We start from the raw sequence: 25574 nt of genomic DNA on the forward strand, positions 1-25574 counted from the left end.
GAGCCATGAAATGAGTGTGATTCTCCCTGGGGAAATGAACATCTGTGAAGGACCCAGGCCTTCTGTATGCAGCAGGTTCCATCGTCCCCATTGACAGGAGGAGATGCTCTGGTCTTCTGCTCATGACAAGGGGACCAGCACAGCCTGGTGAAGAAGACTCTCATGGTGTCAGAAGACCTGAACTCAAGTTATATTTCTGCTACTCCAATCAGTGGGATCTGAGGCCCTTTGCTCGCCCTTGTCCCACCACAATTTCCTCATCTTCACAACAAATGGTGGAGTTCACCAACGTCTCTACCAGTTCTAATTTTTGTGATTGCACCCCCTTTAATGTGTTTTTTCCTAAATGCCTTTGCCTATGATACCAAATCTCAACCATTATGCTTAAACCTATTCCTAAAATTTAAAGTGGGCTTCTTCTGCAGGGCTGGGAGGTCTGTCAAGAGCAGTTCAGACATTCATGCAGATATTTCCATCTGCTTTGAGTGCTTCCTCCTTTTCATCAGCTTAATCAATAAATATTTACAAATCACTTGTTATGTGAAGAAATGCGTTAGGCACTGGAGATTCAGGGAAGTACAACCTCTCCTAAGCTGGACAAGATAAAATATCGGTACTAAGCACAGACCTGTGGGCCTAGAGGGGGCCTGAGTCCCTTCACCCTTTTCTCTCTCTCTAATCACACACCAGGAGACTAGGAATTAGTGGGAAAGAAGAGAGATGAATGATGATGATAGGAGGACAGGAGCATGTTGTTAGAATCTCAACCCTTCAGGCAAAGCCACTGCTTTGAATGTTTACACCTATTAACCACTGAGATTATTTAGGTATGCTTGTGTGATACAGAAAATGTTGCTCAATGTACCAAAAAGCAAGAGAATGACTCTATTTTCTCAATGTTGCCTAAAAATTCACATTGCTCTGGTGGGTTCTTTCCTCCTCTGTGAATTGATTTAAGATGCCTCATCTGTCCCTCAGTGAAAGATTTTCTAGATTGGGGAAAATGTGTTTTAAGATGAAGCTCAGAGAAATAGCAATTTGAAATAACCAGACCGTGCATTTGATCTGCTGTTCCTAACCAATGTTTCACATTGGGTTCCATTAACTTGGATTTCTCAGCTGCCATTTTATTGGAGGTGCCAGTTAAATAAAGGGTCACTTGGTCACCATGACAACAGTGGAACCATGCAGCAAATTAAGAAATCTGGTGGGAGGGGAAGGCCAGAGAAGAAGAGAGAAAAGAGAAGCCAGGATGGTCTCTATAGCAACGGGAGAGCAGAACCATGATGCTCCTGGGGAAGCAAGGGAAGCTGTGCGCTATTCTAAAACAGAGCAAAAATCCAGAGGGCAGGACCACAGAGGCAAAGGCACGGAAAGAGGCAGCCTGTAAAATGTTCCACCCACCAATAGTTATGCCTTGGGAATTAATTATGACCCGAAAAATAAGAGGTAGGAAGAGTAAGGCAAGTCAATACCTATAATTCTACTCTAGAAATCCATTTCCTGTAACCTGGGGGGAAATGGTCAACTAGTACTGAAGTGGCCAGATGCAGAACGCATGCTTTGGACTCCTGTTCCTGAAAGCACGGCCTGCAGACTAGTGATGCCATCACCCCCAGGGAGCCTGCTGAAAATGCAGAATCCCACCTTATACCCGCTGAACCAGAATCTGCATTCTAACAAGATCCCCAAATCCAATCAGTTTGACAAGCACTGATTCATCAGGATGAGATTTGCTTGTCAAAGTCACTGCAGAGAGCCTGGACATACACGGAAACAAATTAGAACATGCAGCCTTCAAGTGGCCCAGATGCTGCCCTGCAGTGGCCCGAGGGGTGGGGGTAGTGCAGTGCACACATCTGTCCAGGTGCAGGTAAAACGGGGTGTGTTTTCTAGAGAATTTTTAAAAGGTAATAAAACCCACTGAAGTCAGTCTGTATTTGGTACTGGAGATTCTGGCTGTTACCAGTGGTTATACCTCCTGACAGCCAGGCTGGTCTACGGACGGACCGTCACATTTCCCCATTCAACACCTGGCGCGTTGTGGCAGGGAAGAAGTTCAGCCATGCTCTAATTGGGGTCTGCCCAGCTAGGTACTTCTTCACTATGGGCGGCCATGAAGGCACTGCTTTTCTTACTCTTCATCTTCATCAGTTACATCTCTTTCATCACCACTGGGTCTTTTAATTTTCTGGTTCTATAGAGGTTACATTTATAGACATCAAAGTTCAGCTCCTCAAACAATCCATTTCCTCTTAGGAAACTGTGCAGAACTCCCTCTGTACTCCAGGTGACTTTGCTTCCACCTTGATGCTGCGATCCCACTGCAGCTGCAGCAGGAGTCAGGCTGCCCTCACAGCCTCACTGCTTCCCTCCTCTGGTCCCTGTGCAGATGAGAAGGAAGGGGTGTGCAGGAGGATGAGGATTCACTGGCCAGCTGGGGGCCCTGGGCAAGTCTCTGTGCCTTCAGGGTCTCCGATGGCCCATCTGTACACCTAGCATCTGCTGTCTCCCTTGTGAGCTGACATCTGCTGTGTCCCGAGGAGGAAGGGAGGTGACTCCAGGCCATGAGCTGGAGTCTTTCGGGCCTCAGGAAGCCCAGCTTGTTCCTGCCCAGGCCCCATCCCCACCCTTACTTAAGTCCTACGCTTGTCTGAATCTGTTCTTAGTCTTCCATGACAAAGTACCACAGACTGGGTGGCTTATAAACAACAGACATTTATTTCTCACAGTTCTGGAGGCTGGAAGTCCAAGATTAGGGTACCAGCACTGTCAGGTTCTAGTGAGGGCCCTCTTCTGAGTTGCAGATAGCCAACCTCTAGTAACCTCACATAGCAAAAGAGAGCTTGCCGGGGTCCCTTTTATTAGGGTACTAATCTCAACCATGAGGGCTCCACCCTCATGACCTAATCACTCCCTAAAGGCTCCACCTTCAAAGAGTATCACATTGGGATTAGGGTTTCAATATGTATTTGGGGAAAACACAAATATTGTTCAGTCCTTAACTCCACTATCCCCTCTCCTCCCCAACCTTTCTAGACCCAGACCAACTCCCCATGAACCCTCCCTAACCAGCTTCCCTCTCTCACCAATTTCTCTCTCTTGCATCTGAACTCTTATGCTGCTCAGGCAGTTCCTCAACCTTAACACTATAGACATTTGGGGCTGGATAACTGCACTGTGGGGCTGTCCTGCGCATTGCAGGATGTTTGACAGCCTCCCTGGCCTCTACCCACTGGATGTCGGGAGCACCTTCTCCCCAGTGGTGACAACCCAAACAGTCTGCAGATATTTAGGGACATGCAAGATCACCCCTGGCTGAGAATTACTGCCCCAGGGTCTGGCCTTGGGCCTAGCATTTCACCTGACACCCTTGCTGGGATGACTCTGTATTGGAGGTTGTATGGTCATAGATAATTACATTACCTTTCTGTGTCTCAGCTTCCTAACTTCTACAGTGGGTACAACAGCAGTGCATGCCCACAGAATGCTGCCCCCAAGGCTCAGCAAGTCAGTCCACACACAATCTCAGAGCACACAGCACTCAGAGCACACAGACCACAGTCACACAGCACTGAGCACTGTAAGCCATTAAGTCCTTTCACTTCTCCCCAACCTGACCAAGCTCCCCAGGGCCAGGACTGTGTCCACGGGGTCCCTGGGTCCCACAGCCCCTCAGCAGTTCTGATGCATGCACCCCAGGTGTTTTTTTTTTTTTTCTTTGAGACAGAGTCTCATTCTGTCGCCCAGTCTGGAGTGCAGTGGTGTGATCTCGGCTCACTGCAACCTCCGCCTCCCGAGTTCAAGCAATTCTGCCTCAGCCTCCAAAGTAGCTGGGATTACAGGCGCCTGCTACCATACCTGGCTAATTTTTGTATTTTTAGTAGAGACGGGGTTTCACCATGTTGGTCAGGCTGGTCTCGAACTCCTGACTTCAGGTGACCTGCCTGCCTCAGCCTCCCAAAGTGCTGGGATTACAGGCATGAGCCACTGCCCCCTGCCGACCCCAGGTGTTTAATAAGCAACTTGCTCACTGGCAGGAACAACTTGTGGTCCTGCCTCCCCGGTCCCCTCCCCCCTCCGCCTCTCCATGTGATCATAGCAACACCAGACCAGCCTTTCTGCTCAGACCCCATTTCTCCCTGACTCAACAGCGGTCTCTGTCCATCAACTCAAGCAGAAACTTCCAAAGGCTACTTCCCTTTCTGCTACTGACTTAGGTTTTACTCCTTCAAGGTCAACTTTAAAATCACATAAAATGGTCCATCTAATCACCCATAGCCTCTCACCTTCATGTTTCTCTTAAGGCCACAGAGCCCTTGTACATCTCCAATTAACCTCCACATGCATACTGTCATCCCAGCTTCCCCAGAGCACGGCTCAGTGCCTCACAGAGGCTCAATTAAACCTGTCTGAATGAATATGCATGTTCAAAGTCAATTCTCTAATCTTATCTTCAATGTGTATTAAGCAAGAAGTAGAATTTATTTAAGTATAAGAATAAGAAAAAGAAATTAAAGGAGGCCAAAGAGGACTATTTCTTTCCAGGTGTGATTATCTTATGTGGAATTAGAATTTAATGTATTTCATTAAAAACAAAAAAGTCACCATCCGTGTGCCCTATATACTCACCTTTACCTCCCACCCCTATCCCCTCAGCTGAGGATGCTGGCTTTGAGATTTTCTTTTGCTCACAATGACTATTGTATGAATTCATTCCCTTCCTCCTCCCTCTCTCTCTCACACACACATGCACATAATACGCACACAGCTATGTTCTAGCTAAGTCTTTCAGGAAAGGCCTGCAGGACCAAAAAAAAAAAATTTGTGGGATCTCAGTCTACCTACAGTGCCACAGCACTTGGTGCAGAGCCATTAGGGTCTACAGGTGATGTCACAGGGGAGGAACATCGCAGTCACACTGGCCATGCAATCAGCAAGTCACAATGTGCTCAAAAGACTCCACATGGATGCTTTGTGTCTTAAGAAAATCTCATTTCTTCTCAAATATCCACATTTAATTTTCCCTTAAGTAGCTCTTCTTAGCCTTATAAGTATCAGTTCAGATTGAACAGGAAGTATGCTCAGGTATGAAAAAGCATCCACGGACTGAAGAGAGTTTCCTTCTTTTTCTGGCAACTAGCACATGTGAGTTGCTTTACCTGGGGAAGGACAAACTCACCTACATCATAGGGCCACTGGGAAGGAAAAAGTGCTCTCAGATTTGAAGCATTTCTGTGATTTTTTAACAGGGATGGTAAATCATGCCAAGTGCATCTGGCTATTAGTGATTGGATTCCTGAGCTGAGGCCATTTCTGTTGAGGCCGAGTCTGGGCTTAGTGGGAGTGCGCTGTGATTGACTAGTGATGCCTGTGATGGATGTGCAGCTATCAGAAAGTAGTGTCATATGAACCAAATATGCTTCCCCTGATCTAAATGGATTTCAGGGAAGAATCTGTAAACAGTAACTTGATGGTAAGCTTCCTGAGTGCAAGTCCACGCCTTTTGTGTTTATGTCTTTCTTGGTGCCTGTTCATATACATTAATGATTAGATGGAGGCCACACTTCACATCACTTCAGGTCTACCACAGAAATTGATTTCCCCCATATTCAGGTACCTTAATAATGCTCTGGCAGGTGGACAGAGGCAGGCCCACCAGGCTGGTGCCATTAATGGACATGATCTGGTCACCGATATTCAGCTTCCCAGATTTCTCTGCAGGGCCACCATGCATCATGTTGGCAATGATCACGGTGGGGAGGATGGATCCCCAGCCAGACTCCACAATCACCACACCTAGGATTTCTCCTTTCTGCTTCTCTATGAAAACCTGGAAGGAGAAAGACATTTAGAAAGCCTGCATCAGTGACCATCTGGGGTAGGTAGAAATCAAAGCCTCACCCCCCTTCCTGTCTTGACTAAAGAAAGACACTTTTCTGGGGACTCCAACCCAGAAGAATTCCTGTCTTCTCAGCATTCCGCACATTTGGAGTTTTTAAGAATTCACCCAGGTCTACACTCTTGTAATTCACTTTTGTTTCACATAAGCAAACTTGCCTCAGCACACAACCATGAGGGTCACCAGTTTTTTGTTTTTTGGTGGGTTTTTTTTTTTTTTTTAATTTCTTCAGTCCTCAGTGGCAGGAGAAGGGGATCTGTGGGTGGGTGGTGTGTTATGGTTTCTAGAAATAGCTTTTCAAATTCAAGCACAGGTTCCCCCTCCCACAGTCCTTCACCAATTCTCTCTGACATTTAAGTGTCTTGAATTAAAAATAAATAAACATACAGAAACACTTCTCTGCAAAGAGAAAGTTGAGAAAAAAGTGATGCTGAAGTTATCACAACCAAAAGGCTGGGTGTGCACAGAGGAAGTGCATATCTTAGATACACAGACTTTTTTACAACATTTATTGCCAGGCCAGAGAAGACAGAAGTCGATGTTGGATACTTGCACTTGAGGGAGGCCTACAGAGATGCCACAGAAAGGTAACACACCTACTGGAAGCATCCAACAAAGAGAATGCATGTATATTTTTGGAGGGCTTGACAATGTCCCCTTCACAGGTTGGTGTCTGCTTCCCCTAGCTGCTGAAGCTCACACTCAGCCCCTTCCCTGGAGAACTGTCCTTAGCTGAACGGGAAACATCTGTTAAGGTTAAATTGTGTCCCCCCAAAATTTGTATGTTGAATTCCCAATCCCCAGTGTCTTAGACTGTGCCTTTATTTGGAAATAAAGTATTAACAGAGGTAACCAATTTTAAATGAGGTGATTAATATGGGCTCTAATCCAGTATGACTGATGTCCTTATATAAGAAGCGGAATGGTTGTCTGTCATGGGTATCAAAAAAATAAGAGGAAATCTGGACATAGAGACATGCATAGAGAAAGCATGATGTGAAGACACAGGGTGAAGAGAGCCATCTACAAGCCAAAGAGAGAGGCTTGGAACAGATTCTTCTCTCATGGCCGCCAGAAGGAACCAACGCTACCAACACCCTGCTTTTGGACTTCTGGCCACAAGGTCTGTGAGAAAATACCTTTCTGTTGCTAAAGCCACCAAGTCCATGGTACTTTGTGATAGCAGCCCTAGCAAATTCATATTACCCCCTGTGTAGCCTTGGCCAATGACTGGCATGGGGTACAAAGGCTTGCCAGATCCCTCGCTTCAAGGTGAGACAAATCTGTCCTATAATCTGTGCCCTGGAGCTTCCCTCTGGCTCAGAAGGAAGCTCATGCCAAGGGGACCACACCCTTCCTTGGTGTCCTACCACCCTGCCTCCCACATCCCTTCTACTCTTAGGTACTCTCCCAATAAACCTCTGCAACAAGAATCCCTGCTTTAGGCTCTGCTTCTGGGGAATCTGACCTAAGACACCTGACAGACCCCAGTGGATCAAATGATCACTTTCTCATTAAAAGTTCTTTTTACCTATGGGATCAAGTCCAAACCTCTCAGCAGGACTTGTAGGCCTTCCAGTCCTGACTCAGACCTCAGGCCCATCTATCTCCTTTCCTGTGCCCACCTCCTGCTCTAGCCAAACCGTACTTCCTCATTTCCCAGATAAATCTGGAGCTTTCTGACCTCCAGGCTTCCAACCATTCCATAGACCCTACCCTTGGTTTTCCCCTATAATCCCCAGACCTCCAGACCAGCTTGGATGGCCTCACCTTCTTACAGGCACTTCTGAAGAGCTCAGTCTGAAGCCACGAGCCATCCCCAGAGGAGCCCAGCATCTCTTATCTAAAACCCAAGATCTCTGTTTGTCCAAGTGTAGTTGGCTTTGATTAGTGCTTTTTCAGTGCCTTTACCTAGATTGAAGGCTTTGTAGAGGCAGATTTCAGGTCCTATCTGCCTCTGCAACCTACCCAAAACTTAGATGACCTTAGCTCGGGATGACCAGGTGCAGAGGATGTGCTGCCTCTGTGTTTACACCTGTCCATGACAGCATTTCACAACAGGGCCCCAAAGCAGGGAATGAGAGATGAGTGTGAGTACCTTCATGATATCCTGCCAATACCTCACTCCTAACCCTTGATCTGCCTTCATTTCCACAGCAGGGTGCCCCCCTTTCCAGGCCCCTGCCCAGCTGACCCAGCCTGGAAAACAGCTTCAGGAGAGTACCCACATCTTTGCAGTTTTCCGACTTGGAGAAGTGGATCAGGTCATCATTGTACATGTCCTGGGTATTGAGCAGGTCACTATATTCCTTCTGGCTGAGATCTTCAGGGTTAATCCCATTGGCCCTGAGGAATTCCTGGTATGCCACACTAAATGCCTGTCCGATGGACTGTGCAATCAGCTGAGCCTGGAACAGCAGCCAGAGAAGAAAGACGGTCAGCAGGGCAGTGCACTGCTGGAGTTTGAAGAAGTCCTAGACATTACACTTGCTGGGCCAGTGCTTCTACATGGGGCCACCAGTGCCCACCAGGGGCCATTTTCAAATTGACTGGGAGATGGGTGCGGTGGCTCACGCCTGTAATCTCAGCACTTTAAGAGGCCGAGGCAGGCAGATCACAAGGTTAAGAGATCGTGACCATCCTGGCCAACATGGGGAAACCCTGTCTCTACTAAAAATACAAAAATTAGCTGGGTGTGGTACATGTGCCTGTAGTCCCAGCTACTCAGGAGGCTGAGACAAGAGAATCACTTGAACCTGGGAAGTGGAGGTTGCAGTGAGTTGAATTCCCACCACTGCACTCCAGCCAGGCAACAGAGCAAGACTCCGTCTCAATAAAAAAAAAAAAAATGACTGGGGATGTTTTTGATTATGACAATGATCATAAGGGAGCTATAGGCATTCAACAGACAGGAGTCAGAGATGCTGAATGTCTTGCCATGCAAAAAAACAGCTTGATACAGTGATGAGTCATTCTACACCCTGCACCATCTTCACAGATCCCACTGGACGTTCATGTATATGCAGTACCTGTTTACAGTTATCTGAGTCCAGGATTCAACTCCAATTTATACATAAACACCAAGACTTTGTGTGGCTCTAATACACATTGAACATTTCAAGAATAATACTGTGTAAATTAGGAGAAGATGGTATTTAGCTTCATTCAGTACTTCACCAGGAGGAAGCTTCATGACTTTGGAAAATCAACATCAGTGCCGTTTGTATCTGTGTTGCTGATAAATCACATCCCTATAACGCTGCACGTTTACTGTTGTGCATGGTGATTCTGCATGTACTTGTAGTCACATACATATTATTTAACCCTCAATTTGAAATGTCAACTAGAAAGTGTTTACAATATCCCACTGCACACTGTGGTCTCCCACATCCAAGCTTAATGAAGTAGGTATAAGCATCTGATTACCTCATTATGCCTTTCAGAACGGTTAGGCCAAAGTATTTATTAATACATATTGCAATATGGTTTTATTTTAGCTTGTTTTCCTCTTATCTTTCCTTTATATCACATTTATGGCCATAATTTGATTATTCTTGAAAGATTTTTTCAATAGGGGAAGTTATATTAGCTATGAATTTCATTTCAGGATAGTAGTGGGTCATTATAAAATACTGATTGTAGAAAGGGAGTGTTGGGTCTAACAGAGTTGAGAACTCTGACTGGTCCAACCCTGCATTTGCCAGTTGAGGAGATGGAGGCCCAGAGACACAAAGAAACCTCTCAAGGTCACACAGCTTCCAGGGAGGGGGCCGTGGCTTCTGCCCTGGGCTTTGATAGCTTTTCCCTGCATTAACTAAGCACCATTATTGATCTGGACAGCCAAGAGCAACTGAGCACTTCTCATGTGCCTGTGCTGCAGTACATGCTATACGAGGCATATGCTATGCAAAGTAAATGCTATACAAGGACCATCACTGAATCTGCATATCAATTCTATGACAGATATTAGTGTGACTGGTCCACAATCCTTCACTTGGAATGTTAGAGGTTCTGTTTCAGAATTCAGAACCTTTCTGATTTTATAAAGGTAGCAGGGTGCAAATACTGGACATTGTGCTATAACCCCTTAAGGTCTGAGGAAGTACACAGAGTACAGCAGCATTTCTGTGGCAAAATGTGTAAGATTCAGGGTAAGCTAGACAAATCCTATAAACAGCCTCCTGGCAGGCAAAGCAGGGTTATCAGCCAACTGACTGCAAAAATCCCTTTTGTTTCTCAGAGCTTTCTAGACTTTGGAATTGTGGATCTGTATTAGTGTCCCCATTGAGTAAACCAGGATATGGAGGTTGAGGGGTTAAACTGCACACTCCCTGAGAAGGGGTTGGGGGCTCAATCCAGAGCCTAGCCTCCTGCCCACCACACCAGACGGCTTCTCTGTGAAATTCCAATGGGCAGAAAAACAAAGCCAAACCAGAAAATCTCTAGAGCAGTGTTTTAGAAACACAATCCTAACCTCTACTCCTCTTTCCCCACCTTTTGTAAAAGCACCTTATTAACAGCAAAATGGGAACTTTCTGTGTGGCTGGCTATGGGAAAAGAAATACTTAACTTTACTCACGGTGAGATTCTGGTGACTTTTACAAGTCACATCAAGCACTACCACTGTCCACCCTACTATAAAACCGGAAGGAGTAACGCATTGCTTTCGGCATCAGAGAGGCACATGCAGCCAAATGGAAAAATATATACCTGGGAATGTAGCCAGTCGATTTCCTGATCATCATTAGTGGATGCCCCTGGTGAATGTACCAGCCACTGAGGTTTATGGACTACTAGCCATGTGCCAGACATCGGGCTTTAACGGCAATATCTATGAGAATGCCACGGCAGCCTGGTGAGGGAGGCACTATCATCCCACAGGAGGAACTTGAGGCTTAGTAGCTACACAGCTTGAATGAGGAAGGACTCAACGCCCATCTTGCCCTGTTCTGGAGCCAACGGACTCTGGCCCTGCTCTAGTGAAAGCAAAGTGGTAAGATTCCCAGGTCCACTCTTCTACTTCTTGCCTCTCCCTTCTTTCCTTTCTTCCCTGATGGACCCAAGGCCACCCCAAGGAGTAGAAATCCCTCCCTATGAGCTCCAGCCAGATAGAGGTGGCAGTGGGGTCTACATGGATCTTCAAGCCTGGTGGGAAGTGCTAACTCCACCGTTTTGCTGGTCTGCAGGACACAGGGAGCTTAAAAGTCCAAATTTTCAGTCTTTTGGAACTTTCTGAAAACCTCCTAAAACTCATCTTCCCCCATTTGCATGTCTGGCCTCAGCTTTACAGGAACGGTCGGGAGAAAAGCAGGCAGAGGCATTTCAAGTTCTCTGTCCTCCCAGTGACCTTGTCCTGTGGCTGCTTTCTACAGAATCAGACCAGTAAAGGATGATGACAATAAGTGCCGGCATCTCCCCCTCTCTGTGGCTGCAGCCACAACAGCTCTGGATCCCCAGAGAAAAAAGCGGGATGGCTGCCGACACCTAACTTCTGGAGGAAGGCAATTTCTGCAGCTAGATGAATGCTCTATTGGAGAAGAATGGCCTCTTTGGAGCTAAGGCTACCAGACACAATCTTTTCTTCACAGATCAGGACTCCGTGCTCCATGTGAGAAACAGAGCTTATTCCTCTGTGTCAGGAGGAATAATGAGCACAGTCAAAAGCAACGGCCCTCAGTGGGTGGGTGAGTTTTCTGCTGCTAAAAACTACTAAGGGGCTGTGGCCTCCCCTGGAAGGCGGCTTCTGAGGCCTGCTAGGGCCCAGGATGGCAGGGGGAAGTAGCGGAGCACCTTGGAGCAGCTCAGGTGCGAATGCAGTTTGCAGCCTGGTGGCCTCACTAGCAGCTTGGGTTACAACCCTGAAAGTAGGCCAAATGAAAGAACGGCCTCTGTTGTAAACAAATTTTCTCTGTTGACTGCATCACCCAGAGAAATGGAGCTTAGGAATCACTGGCTTTGTGTCAGGAGGAGGAGCTGGTCATCCTAAGGACTGGGCTGGGCAGGGCAGTGCTCCTGCTGTTTGCTGGGGAGGGGCAGGTAGGCTAACTTTCCTATAGCCCACAGCATGGTCCTGTACCACAAGGAACTGTCCTCTCAAAATGCCCTCATGCTTGGGCAGACCTGCTTAAACCCCTACAGGGAGGCCAAATTCTTCCTACTCTTCATCTCATCCCAAAGTCTCTAAGAGCTCGGCCTCCTTTCCCTTCCTGGAAGGGAAATGCAGCTAGTCTCTGCCTTAGGGCCTTTGCACCTGCTCCTTCCTCATTCTCACTTGATTCAGGTCTCTGCTCGAAGATCACCTCCTCAAGCAAGGCCTTGGCTGATCACCCTGCCTGATATAGCCCCTGTCCCTCCATCCCGACCCTGTTTTGTCTGTAGAGCACTCCCCACTACCTAATTTTATATTAAATATATTTATCTACTGACTTTCTGTCTCCTTTCAGCCATTGTGATGAGTACCCTGTCTGTTTTATTCAGCCTTATATTGCTAGTGCTGGAACAGTGCCTGACGCACAGTATGTACACAATAAATACATGTTTCCTCTGTGATGAATTAGACTGAATCAGGTTCTGAGAAGTCAAGAGAATGTGACCCAGAAGGAAATCCAAGGAAGCCACCCTTACGTCCTCAGACTCAAAGACATGGCAGATCATCTTGTACTGCCTTTTCCCATCCTGGGATGGGTGGGATGCTTCCACGTTCTCCTGGGAGTTGGAGCGAGGCATCCGCCGGCGGGCCATCAGCACAACGATGTTCCCAATATCCGCAATGTAGGAAATGGTCCTCAGTGGATGGTCCATCATTGTCTCCTGGAGGCAGAAGGAGAGGGCAGGTAAGTCCAGCTTAGCATCTAATGACCCAAGAGAGTGCTTGCCACCCCACAGCCAGTCAAATATAGTTCACATACAGGGTGGGCTCAGGAGCTCACTGCAAAGCCCATGCTGAGGGATTAACGGATACCCATCTAGCCCTGAGGGCATTTCCCTTGGGTAACCAACTGCAGGAAATGATCTGTGGCAGGTTAAAAGAAATAAGAAATTCCAAACAGTAGAATCTCTTGTGGGGAAGTTAAAAAAAAAAAAAAACGACAAAAAGTCAAAATGGCATGGTTGTCTCTGTTTTTGTGTGTGTGAATTTGTATGTGATTTTAAACACAATTTCTTAAAAGGCGAATTTGTCCACATTAATGAATCCTCTGATAAAAATTTCTGAAAATACTAAACATCATCCATGTCTTAGGGGTTTTTTTGGGGCTTTAAGAAAGCAATCCCTTGAACTGTGATCCAGTGGCAAAAGAAAATAAAAAAGAAAGCAATCCCAAACCCCACCCAGCAGCAGGCACTGTGAACACCACCTTCTAGCTTGCTGGGGCCTGGGGACAGCTGCTCTACAGATATATGCATCTCTGAGTTACGATGCCACTAAGCTTCACCCCAGGAAAGGTGGAAGCCAGCTGATACCTGTGTGTCGGCGTTCAGCACTTTGATTCTCTGGGTAGAAATGAAGAGATCCACCTCAGTCATTGGCTGAGACTCGCCTTCGGGAGCCTGAGAAGAAAAAAATGCACCAAGGGAAAATTTCACTACATTACTCTGACTGACCTAGATGCAGAAGGAGTCAAGTTAGTTCACACACAGAGGCACCAAGACACAGTCACCAGAACAGCAATATAGACTCTAGGGTTAAACTGCCAAAGCTGAAGGTACCACACAGAGGATGGACACATGGACAAGAGTTAGCATCTCTAGGTTACAGGGGAAAATACGGAATCCCCTTTCTTTCTCCTCTATAGAAGCAGTAACTCATTGAAGTAAATTTCACTCTTTGAACGATGATGGCAAGTGGCCCTCTCTGTAAGGGTTTTGGAGCCCAAGAGATTGAAGAAATAGGGCAAAAATCTCATACTAAAAGACTTTGGAGAAGTCACTTAGAATTTGCCTCTGCTTGACCTGATGGGAGACACTGTTAATAGCAATTGTAAATGAAGCCATTTGGATGCAGTTCTGGTAAGAGGGTCTTTATGTTTACACACCACCACAGCAACACAGAAGCAGTCCTGAAGCCACTCCGTTAAGAAAGAGCCCCAATGCCTCAACGTCCCAGGAGTAGTAGTTCATAAGCACCTAGAAGCTCCACAACCAAAAAGCGCAGTCTGGTTCATTTAGGGCTTAACTCTGCACATGTGTGGTTATTAGCGAGTTTTCTTTTTTGCATCCAGCAATCTGACAAATCCACAAATCATGCATAAGTATAATCGAACAGAATCAAGTCCCTGCCACATCAATGCTCCTGAATGGTTGGAACTTCCATACTACTATACGATTCATTTAGCATCTCCAATCTGCTCCCTGTCGTTCCTCTGAAGTGAAATGACATGAGCAACAGAAAACGGCCGCCTTCGGCAACTGAGTTTTGAGAAACGCTGGCTTATGGGGCGGTTCAAAAATAAATCTGAACAAAAACTTGCTGGATGCAGAAAACAAAAACACGAAAATATAAAAAGGTAAAACAGAAACGAATGAAAGAACAGGCATAACACCAAGCTGATGAAGTTGTTTGTACTGCACCTTCTTCCTGCTTTTGGCTAATTTCTGGGCCATCTGTTTAGCATGGAACAAACAGAGACAGGAGAATAGTTAGAAAGAATTTGCAGAGAATGAAAGTCAAAAAGGGAATTGACAAAACTAATACTGAATAGTGGCATGAAGCGTTTCTGTGGGAGGAGGACTGGCTTTTAAAATCCCAGTCTAAAGATAATCAAATTTCCTAATTCAGAGTTTAGTATGTGGAAGGTGGTGAAGAGAGACAAAGGAAATGTGTTATGGTGCCTCTAATATTTAATTGCAATCGATCTTTTCAAAGAACCAAGTTTTGGTTCTGTTAATTTTATTGTACGCCTGGTGTTATATTTCACTGATTTCAACGTAGATCTTTATTTCCTTCTACTTTCTTTGGGTTTAATTTGCTGACTTCTCAGCTTCCTGAGATAAAATCTTGAATTTTGGCTTTTCAAACTTTATTCTGATATTTAAAGCTACAAATCTTCCTCTAAGCATTGCTTTGGATTTCACAGATTGTTTTGTGTTTCAATTTAATCATTGTTTCATTAATTTTTTTTTTCAAATTTCTACTGTGATTACTTCTCAGAATCTTGGATTATTTAGAATTGTATTATTAATTTTGATACATTTGGGGATTTTCTAGTTCTCTTTTTCTTATTGATTTTGGAATTAATTCCACTGTGGTCAGAGAACACAGTCTGTATGTGAATCTTTTGAAATATGCCGAGGCTTAGCTGCACGGTCCAGCACGTGACTGAATCTGGTGGATGTGTCATGTGGATTTCTAAATACGCATTCCGTATTTGTTGGGAACAGTGCTCGATCAATGACAATTAGGTCAATTAAGTTGGTTAAGAGTATTGTTCAAACCATCTATGTACTTGCTGGTTCTTTAATCTGCTTGTTCCATCATTTATTGAGTGTGTTAAACCTCCAGCTGTTATGTGGATTTGTCTGTGCATCCTTCAGGTTCGGTCAAACTTTGCTTTATCTTACAGCTATGTTATAAGGTGTGCACACATGTAGGATGGTATGCCTGCTTGATAAACTGACCCTTTCATTGTTCTCCCTCCTTACCTCCCTCTTTTACTCTTGCCTTAAATTTGTGTTAATATTAATGTAGTTTATACCTAACTAAAAATGGATGTACCATTCTTCCATTTTGCTCACAATTAAAAAACAGCATAGGTGATAAAAACAGAGAGTAGGGCTGGATTGTCTAAAACCAGGTCCTTGCTCTGCCACTTACTAGCTGTGTGACTTTGAGGCAAGCCACTGAACATCTTTGTGCCTCAGTTTCTTCATCTGTAAAATGAAGATAAAAATAGTATCTACCTCACAGGGCTGTTTTGAGGACAAAATGAATACCTGCAAAGCTCTTCAAACAGTACCTCGTACATTCTAAGCACTATATTTGTGTTTGCTGTTATATGATTATAATTGAGCTAGGTCATGATGCAGTTTCTTGGCTTTTGCTAAGACTTGCGGTTTACACAGATCTTGTACAAATAATGATGAGTCAATGGCCAAACTGCAGACGCTGTTGTGGTAATGGGAGTGGGGTGGAGGAAGAACTGCTCTCTCATATTCCTGGGTACTCACCTGGTAGAAAAGCTCCTCTGCTCTCAGCAGCACATCTCTGTTTCATTACTGACTAAAATATGTTGCCTATACTACCTCACTGTAGAGAAACTGGATGAGTCAGCCATCCAGACACCACATAGCAAATCTCCCGGGAAACTAGGGCAACTGCGCTCCCACACAGATGCCCCACTGCTCCTATTGGTGGCCATGAGTACACAGTGAATAGTCTGCTCTGAAACAGTCTGAAGGCGGCAACTGTAAGGAGTCATCCTAACTGCTTCACATTACAGTGGGACTATTTCTGCATCTGAGAGGTGACCCTATGCTGATGCTTTGCCATGCCACACCATGAGGATTCCTGTGTGGAATCCCAGAGTCCAGCCAGTGATGTTCTGACTGGCATCAGTTATAATCTGCATAACTGACAGCTGGGAGATCTTTAATGTTTGTTTTTTACCTCTCCTGAAATGTTATGGCAGTAATATAGGAATTTCCATTACTTTGGATATCAAATCCTAACAGCTGTTGGTCAAAATTCTTCAACTCTAGGGAACTAATTTGAAAGAACTTTTTCAAAAGAAAATAGGTCCACCTTCACTGGAGTACCCAAATTCTTTTTTTTTTTTTTTTTTTTCTGGAACTGGTGATGAGGAAGAGGATCCAAAAGGCAAACAGTTTCATGAAAGGTATTCTGAAACTTTTTTTTCTTTTTTTTTTTTGAGACAAAGTCTTGCACTGTCACCCAGGCTGGAGTGCAGTGGTGCAATCTTGGCTCACTACAACCTCTACCTCCAGGTTCAAGCAATTCTTGCGCCTCGGCCTCCTGAATAGCTGGGATTACAGGTGCGTGCCACCACACCCAGCTAATTTTTGTAATTTTAGTAGAGACGAGGTTTCACCATGTTGACCGGGCTGATCTTGAATTCCTGACCTCAGGTGATCTACCTGCCTCGGCCTCCCAAAGCTGGGATTACAGGCGTGAGCCACTGCGTCTGGCCTGAAACAGTTTTTATGAAATTAAAAATATTCTATGGACTTAAAGTCATACCATCTTTTAAATCACTCATGATATCCAAGTACCTGCAACAAATTATAATTTAAAATTTGAATATAACATTGCAGAAGATGGGAAAGTTGGAGCCAGAATGAGAAATCCAGGTAGCAGAAAGGGGTCCAAGAGAAACATAAGGCCAGCATGCATCTTAAAGCCAGGAATGACAACATCTATTTAAACCCTCGTGTTTCACGGGCTCGATCACAGCTTACCACATGGCAGAGTGTGGTAAGTGCAGCACCAACCACCCACTTACTCCATCCACAATGTGTATTAAGTTTCTGTCGTTGTTCACACACTCTAGGTTAGTCATGCCAGGGATGCTCCTGACTGTTTTATCTTTTCTCTCCCCACTGACATTTACTGAGCACTTGCTATGTGCCAGAATCCTTTGAAGTATTTCACATAGATCAGTGTAAAAGCTTACAACACCCCTGTGAGCTACTACCCTACTAGGTGGTAAGCCATGATCAATCCCATGAAACACGAGGTTTAAGTAGATGTTGTCATTCCTGCCTATATTATGGTATCTTCATTTTTCAGAAGAGGGAAATGTGGTACAGAGAGGCTAATTAACTTGCCCCAGGTCACACAGCTGTGAAGTGGCAGAACAGAGATTCAAACTCTGGCAATCTCACTTCATTGTAAACCTTTAGTTGTGCATCTGAGGCAAGCTTGGTCATCTGTAAACTTCTCCATTTGTCTATACCATGGAGTTAACAATACCTACCTCACAAGATTCTCTACCCCATCCATTTTGGGGAGTAAATGAGATTGGGATAATATATTTGACGGGCCTAATACTTTATTGATTGTAGGCTTCTCCAACTAACATGGGAAATGATACAACTTAGGCAAAGCTATGATAGAAATTTTACTTCTACAATGAAATCATAATTTTAAGGAAATCATAAAATAATGAAAACATCTGCTCTTTGGGACAGGCTAGTTAAGAGGGACATATGAATATTTGATAATGAATGTAGCTTGCCAAAATGCATGGACCACAAGATACCTAAACACCATTTGTAATGTAATTGCATAAGCTTCACAAATGTAGGAAGAATGGAGACACAAACACCACACTCTGGGTGGATGGACAAGAAGCAGTCTCTGTGGTTCAGGTAGGGCTCAGCAGGCTACCCTATATTCTGGTTGAAGAGCAGAGAATGAAGTGGGAATGAGAATGAAAGGCAAGGCTAGAGATGCAGTGGAGAGCAAGGAAGACAAGTGAGCTCACTGTGCTAGCTTCCAGTCTGGCCCTCTCTAGACAGGGCGTAGGCATGAGTCCCACATTATAGGGGAAGAGGTGTGTTTCTATCTAGGGCACATTAAAGACTAACAGCACATAGGGCAAAGCTCTCTCTAGAAGTTTCTCCCAAAACATGTTCCAGAGAATACTACCAATAAGACAGGTATTTATCAAATGGTGACAATTAGCAGGCATCTATCACATGGTAACAATGTATTCTGAGCTCAAGTAATTATGGGAGCTGCTAGTTAACGTGAATGAAATCTCCTTAGTGCAGGACTTCTCAGAGCCATTCAGAGGAAGACATCTGTAGCAAATATCCAAAAAGGAGAATGATTTTCCTGAGCTTATTTGCCAGTGGAACTCTGTTAGTGACAAGCACTTAGCCTGACTAGAATACTGCAGGGCACAGCTGGTGGAAAGATGCTTTATACACTGGCAGGTCCACCTTTCTCCAAGGCAGTGGTTCCCAAGCGCTGGTGCACAGCAGAATCTCCTAGAGGGTTTGTTAAAACACAGACTCCTGGGTGCCACCTTCTGAGTTTCTAACTCAGTAGGTTTGGGGTTGGGCCTGAAAACATGTACTTCTAATAAGTTTGTAGGTAATGCTGATGCTACTGGTCCAAGATCATGCTTTGAGAACTGGAGCTCTAATGCAATCCTCTAAGGTATATGGGGGCTCTCTGGAAGGATATTACTTCTCAAAAATGATGAGCAACAAAGGCAGAAAGAACACATAAGGGAGGGACCAAAGACCAAAACAATAACAAAAAAATTTAAATGGCAGATGTCTTCTAATTCTGCTATTGTACTCAAGACATGTCATCTCTTAAACTGTGGTAGATGGAAACACCTTTACATTTCAGAGCCCTCAGCTTACCTTGTATTATTGTTACCTAACATCCTTTTTGCCTTATTTTTACTGCGAATTTCTCAAGCTCAAGAACTGTGTATCGGCTAATTTTTATTCCCAAGGGCCTATCACAGGAGTCTGCACAGCAACTGTTGGCATTTTGGGCCAAATTCCTTTGTTTCTTTTCATATTAAGTAGAAAATACCTGGCCAAACCACAGCTTCACATTCTCTCTCCATGCGGCAATTGAATCTTGTAAATTTTGTTTGTTAAATTGAAAAAACAGTAATTCTCAAAACCGCAAGCACAAATCCAATGAGCAATATTCAATTTTGGTATACAGTTGGTGCTATGTGCGTGGCAGACACCACAATCCACAAACAGAACAGAAATTAAAGACTGCTTTGAAATGGAAACTCAAGCTTCAAGGTCTCAAGGTCGGCATCTATTCAGAGATAAAGCACCACAAATACCAATGTGTATGGTGAGCGGTTCTCATTCACGTCCCACCATGCCCATCTGGTCAAACAAACAATGTAGGCAGAAGAAGAAAGGGACAAAATGGGGTCCCTGCAGGGAGTGAGGGAAGAAGGAGGAATCAGAAAGCAAAGGAGGAAACTACCTTTACCTTTGTTTAGGTAAAAGCACCAAGCCAGAAATTACTAATCAGCTTGGGGTTAAGGACATTGCTAAATGGATTACAAAATAAATCCACAGAGCTTTTCTTTCTCCTTCCTTTCTGGATGGATGCTATAAAGTCTGCAGCCTTGCTATGCCCTGTGTCCTTTCTGCCAATGTGGCCTAGAATAACTCGTTTTGAAATGTGAGTCTCTCTTTAGGAAACAGAGTGGCACTATCTTCCTTAAAGGGCAGTGTCTCCCAGGCACATGTGGGCACCCAGTATAGGCTCCTTCCACCTGAGCCCAGCCCAGCCTGCTCAGGATCAACACTCCCTGTCCCCAGCTTCCCTTTGCATTGATGAAGTCTGTGTATAAGCCCGGACACAGTTACTTTTTGGAGTACTGACTTAAACAGGCATCTCCACTGATACTTGCAAAAGGCTTCTGGCTGGGTGTAACGTCAATCAATGTGACGAGCATTTTAATGGATGTAAAAGGAACATGAAGCAGAAAATATTTAATGACAGGCAACAGTTCCTTCCAATGCATAGCAGCACACTGTAAAATGATACTTACGTTATAAATGAAATGTAACTATTTAATTTTACCACTCTATAATGAATTCCTCACACCAATTTGCTTGTAAAAATAAATATGTTTTCCAGATGCCTATTCTGCTCTAGGCAGGTCTAAAATGTATTTATAATCAGAAAGCCTCTATCTTGCTTGTTTTGATCAACAGAGCCATCTAATTTTTGGTTCAAATGAACTCTGGAACTTTGGGATACCCATCCTTTGGAAGCTCTGAAGTAGAATCTCTGATTTCTTATGAGGCGGTTGGACTTTAAAGAAGGAATCACAACATTATAAGATACCACTGAGGAAATAAGAAAATATAATTCACAATACAATTGGCACTGATGGGCTTTGGTACAGGGATGCTGTAGTGTACCCTGCACATTGCTTTATGTATAAGTGATGTGCCCTGTGCTTGATTCTTCCCTGTAAGGCCATCTCAGCACTACCTAAGTGTAATAAGGGGACTGGAAAGGCATAAATGTTCTATCTGCAGGAGTCCTAAGCTATCAGAGGGCTAATAAACAAGGTGTCCCAAATGAAACCCGAACCTTAATTTTTTTGAAATCTTGATGGAGAGATCCTAAGAAAAACTAACCTCAAAGCAACATGCAGTTTTCAACCTCAGGAGTCTTCAGTACTCCTCTGGGGGCAGACTGCTGCTTTATTCTGGAAGATTCGCCTGAATGAGCTCTGGCAGCATTCCCTGAAAGGGGCTCTTTGGCATTTTGGTAGAGATAAAATCTTTGTTTTGTGGTTCTGCCCTGGACGCCATAAGGTCTTGAGCACACCTGGCTCTGACCCAGTAAATGCCCCCACTCATGGTGACAACCAGCAGTATCCCCACCCATTTCCAAACACATCTTACGAAGGCAGTCCCTGTCTATCAGAGACCCCGAGTGAGGCACACCAGGCTTCTGTGCTTCCACCAGACCTGGGGAAGCTAAGGGCACCACTCACCTGGAAGCCCAGGTGACATGTTTGGAAACCATGGAGTACACGGAGTCAGAATGATGTCTGTATGTCTCTGTTTTTAAAGTTCTCTGCTCTGTACAAAATAGGATGTGACTATACCTGAAAAGCAGCTCGTTCTGGGAGGCTTGTGCGCTATTGTTTTGAATGCTGTGCCTGAAGGACAACTAAATTAAGATGGAGAAGACCTTGGGGAGACTTGCTGGCACAATGTCACCACTTCGTGGAAAGGGAAAGGCAGTGAAAAGGAATTAGGCCAAGCTTAGATGGGCGGCTCCCCAGGAACCTGGTAATGTTCTACCCATAGCATTATTTGGTCTGAAAGTCCCAAAAGGTATGAAGGTCAGACTGTTTCCATGGAGTTGTCCTGTTGGGAGCCACAGGGCAAAGACACATCTCTTTGGGTAGGGGATGGAGCTTCCCTTGAAAGAATTGGCTCTTTCCACTGTCCCTCATTCCAGGAGAGGCTAATTTTAGAAGAAGACAAACACTACAGCAATAAGCCTTATGGTAGCAGGGCCTCTGAGGCACAGATAAGGTTTGTGTGCCTGGATGAAGTGGCTGAATCGGTCCCTGACACATGGAAGGAACTAGGTCCTGTTAGTAATCTTGACACTAGGTCTGGCTTATCAGGGTAGTGACAACAGCCACTCTTGAGGCAGCTGCAAATCACTTCTCCCTGGTTTATAAAAACATCAAATGTCATGTCAAAAGTTGCAGCATGGGCTTACTGTCCAAGGAGAAGTTAAGGGAAGGGCTGGCTCTAAGCTTGGGAGAGAAGCATTTCCTCCAAGTACCGACAGGTGGTCCGATCAGTGGGTGATACACAGAGGCCTCAGCAGCAGAAGCGGCAGAAAGCAGCCCAAGAGGGAAGTCATGGGAGGGATGTGGGGCCATTTGCACAGTATCCTGGGAACTGCAGGATAACTGGACAGCTGAGGCTTCAAGGGCATCATAATTACAGGATTAGTGATGATACAAGCTGTTTAATATTCACCATATGGCGGAGTCTGGACCCGTGACTATCATAGGAATCAGCTTGGGCGTGAGGCCCAGACCAACGGCCTCTCCTCTGTAAGTACCTCTTGGAATTGCTGATCGCTCACTGTTTCCTTCTACCTCTCAGGCAGAAGGCAGAGGTCAGAGGTGTTCACATCTGCAGGCTTCCCCGGCACTCTGGTGGCACTCGGCCTCTGACACTGTCCTCTCTTTGTTGCGCACACCCCTTGCACTCCCTGGCTTGCTCTGTCATTCCCTCATTCGTGCTTCTGAGCTTGAGGACAAGGATTTCACTTTATCAGCTGTTGTTTTTCCTCCCTGCCAAGACTCTGCACAGCCCTGCATGCCTAAGTGCTCAAGGAATATTTTTTCTTTGACTGTGAGATCAAGGACTCTCAGTTACTGCCGTCTATCTGTCCCTCTTTCTCCTTCCATATTATCACATAAACACCAGGATGCAACCTGGGGATGTGTGAGAGAGAAGGTATGAAATATGGAATGGCTCCTTGAGAGAGGAATCCATTTTGACCAGTTGAAACTAGGTAAAACAGACTCTGGCAAGTCCTAACCTATTTCAACTTGTTGGAAATACCTGGTCCTAGGCTTCTATTGTGATGCTGTCCCTAGAGCTCTAGGTGACAAATGGCCTCAAGGCTCTGGGAGGCTGCCCAGTGGTTCCAGGTGCTGGTGGCACAATGGCATATGGATGGCATGAATGCACCTTAAGTGTCCCTGGAGTCCTGGTTTGCCCATGATTCTAGGTAGTTTTGGTATTGTGGTGGAGATTCTAGAGCTCTGCATTTCTGTATTTATTCACAGTAATAATCTGGTTCTGGATGGTTCAAACTAGTTGTGAATGACTTAAACCAGATGAGAGTGGTTCCTCCTGGATCAAACAGGCTTGTTCCTTTTATATCTTGAGAAAACAGATTCAAGCATGTTATGACTGGCTCGAATTAGTTTAAACTGAATTAGCCTTGCACTGACCTTAGACTAGCCAGGTTAGATTTGGTCAAAGCGTTCATTTTCCTTGAAGCAAGCCAGTTCAGTCTAGCTTGAACAGGATGGACTGGTTCAAAAGCAATGCCACCTAGTTTGAACCAACTCTGTAACATGAATGTTTGCCATTGACCTCCAGCTGACCATGGAAATCCGGTAATACATATATTGCACTTGAGACATAATACTCAAAATGACATCCTTCCTCATTACATCAACTTTTCAAAGGTTGTTATCATAAAGGTTGTTGTATTTCTTCTCAAGATTGGCCATTTGTAACAACCTAAATAGATCATATTTGTATATAAAGACTTCAGGATACTTTGGAAATATTTATTTTGGGTTTTAATTGTTAGCAGGCACATGGATAAGCATGGCCTGTGTGATGTCATCTCAAACAACTCTCCTCTAAACTAGATATGGAGTTGTGGCAAGTGCTGTAAACTGCTCAAGTGCCCACACCTGCCCACCGTCCCCTGCTGGAGCACCCAGGCATCCTCACCTTGATCCTGCTTACAGCTTCCTGGGCCTGCATCATGCGCACGTTTTTGGAAGGAGTTTTGTCTGAGAGCAGCTGAGTGGAGCCAAGGTAATTGGCAGCAAAAATGATTCCATCGATCAAGTCCTCAGGGTCGCAGGGTCCTGGAACTGTAACATAGAGCCACAGTAGTGAGGAAAGCCATCCTGGGGCAGGGACCACCAACCCCCTTGATGGCACATCACCACTCCCCCTTGCCTCACCACTGGCACAGGTGGGCAAGGTACAGAGACTCCTGAACAGGTGAGCCAATCTGCTGGTCTAAGGCATCCCTCTGTCTCTGTCTGCACCCACGCCTCATTTTCAAATAGAAGGTACGGTTTCTTAGAATAATTTGCTTCTCTAAAACCACTTACTATGAAAAAGAATGCAAATATTTACTTAAATATGGAATATAAAATTCAGCGATAAAGCGTACTGTTTCACCTGTTAGACTAAGCTCTTAGGGGACAAGGACCATGTCATATTCACCTCTGACTCTCTTGTGTCTTACTGTCACCCAGTTGGTATCAACTAGCTGTTTGCTGGATAAATGGTTATGTAACTAGATGGCTGTTTTTTTAGAAAAGCCTTTTACAGCAATTCCTATTACATGCCTCCCATTCATATCTCTTCCTCCATTTAATCCATAATGGAAGAAACAAATTTATAGATCAGAAAAGTAGAATATTTGTTTCAGAATGTCTAGATTCCTATAATGGCTTCTGACCCCAATTGTGCAAGACAGATAACTTGATCTCAAAGCCACAGTCCCATGCTGCCAATCTTGTTCACTTACAAGGTATAATGTTCTTGGCCTGTGCCCACATACAGATCAATTCCAAGGAAAATTATATTTTCTGTTCTAATTTATCAGCCTTTTAAGTCAAACCTGTTTTAAATATTTTAATCATTGGGGGCATCTGATTCTAACGAACCACAATTACCTGTAAACCCTAACTCGAAATTAAAACTCGGATTAATATGTAACTGTATAACAGTCCACTTAAAAAGGCATTTTAATCTGTAATTGAAGCCTATGTATTTTCTTTCTCTTTTTTGAGACAGGGTCTCACTCTCTCGCTCAAGCTGGCGGACACTGGTGTGATCTTGGCTCACTGCAACCTCTGCCTCCCAGGCTGAAGGGATCCTCCCACCTCAGCCTCCCAAGTGGTTGGGAGTACAGGCACCACCATGCCCAACTAATTTTTATAGTTTTTGTAGAGATGGGGTTTTGACATGTTGCCCAGGCTGGTCTTGGACTCCTGGGCTCAAGCAATTTGCCTGCCTCACCCTCCCAAAATGCGGAGATTACAGGCATGAACCACCATGCCTGGCCCTACATATTTTATTTGACTTGAGTGGTACATCTGGGAGACTAAAATATACATGTTAACCCACTGTTAAAACCTCAGGGTCTTAAATTAGATAACTTATAATGGAAACAATTTGCTTTTTCCTTTTGGAAGGCTAATCTGAAGTGCTTTTTATTTTTATCCTTACACATCAAGCTCATCTTGAGTTTACACAGCTGCTTCCTCTGCTGAACTACTTATCAGAGTACAAATGTAAAGTAATCCACTCATTTATATAAAACTAAGGTGGTGCTTAAAACAAAGAAATTAAAAAGCATTTTAGGAAGGGCTTTCACAAAGCATCTATGTAGTAATTAAATAAGGAAGCC

At 44.6% G+C, this 25574-nt stretch overlaps 1 protein-coding gene across 3 annotated transcripts in view; it reads right to left on the minus strand.

Annotated features, from left to right (window-relative positions):
* Window positions 1-25574, minus strand: part of APBA1 (amyloid beta precursor protein binding family A member 1) — a 213007-nt gene that overhangs the window by 10463 nt on the left and 176970 nt on the right. For 2 of the 3 annotated variants that reach the window (XM_017543437.2, XM_037743823.1), the window contains 6 exons: window positions 23876-24021; window positions 14471-14503; window positions 13364-13450; window positions 12527-12712; window positions 8131-8310; window positions 5621-5833 (listed from right to left, as the gene is read on the minus strand). In XM_017543437.2, the coding sequence (XP_017398926.1) occupies window positions 5621-5833; window positions 8131-8310; window positions 12527-12712; window positions 13364-13450; window positions 14471-14503; window positions 23876-24021 (845 nt within the window). The remainder of the gene's footprint in view (window positions 1-5620; window positions 5834-8130; window positions 8311-12526; window positions 12713-13363; window positions 13451-14470; window positions 14504-23875; window positions 24022-25574) is intronic. The other variant, XM_017543438.2, reaches the window with a different exon arrangement.

This window comes from Cebus imitator, unplaced genomic scaffold (genome assembly GCF_001604975.1).
Source record: "Cebus imitator isolate Cc_AM_T3 unplaced genomic scaffold, Cebus_imitator-1.0 Scaffold155, whole genome shotgun sequence".
Lineage (NCBI taxonomy): Eukaryota > Metazoa > Chordata > Mammalia > Primates > Cebidae > Cebus > Cebus imitator.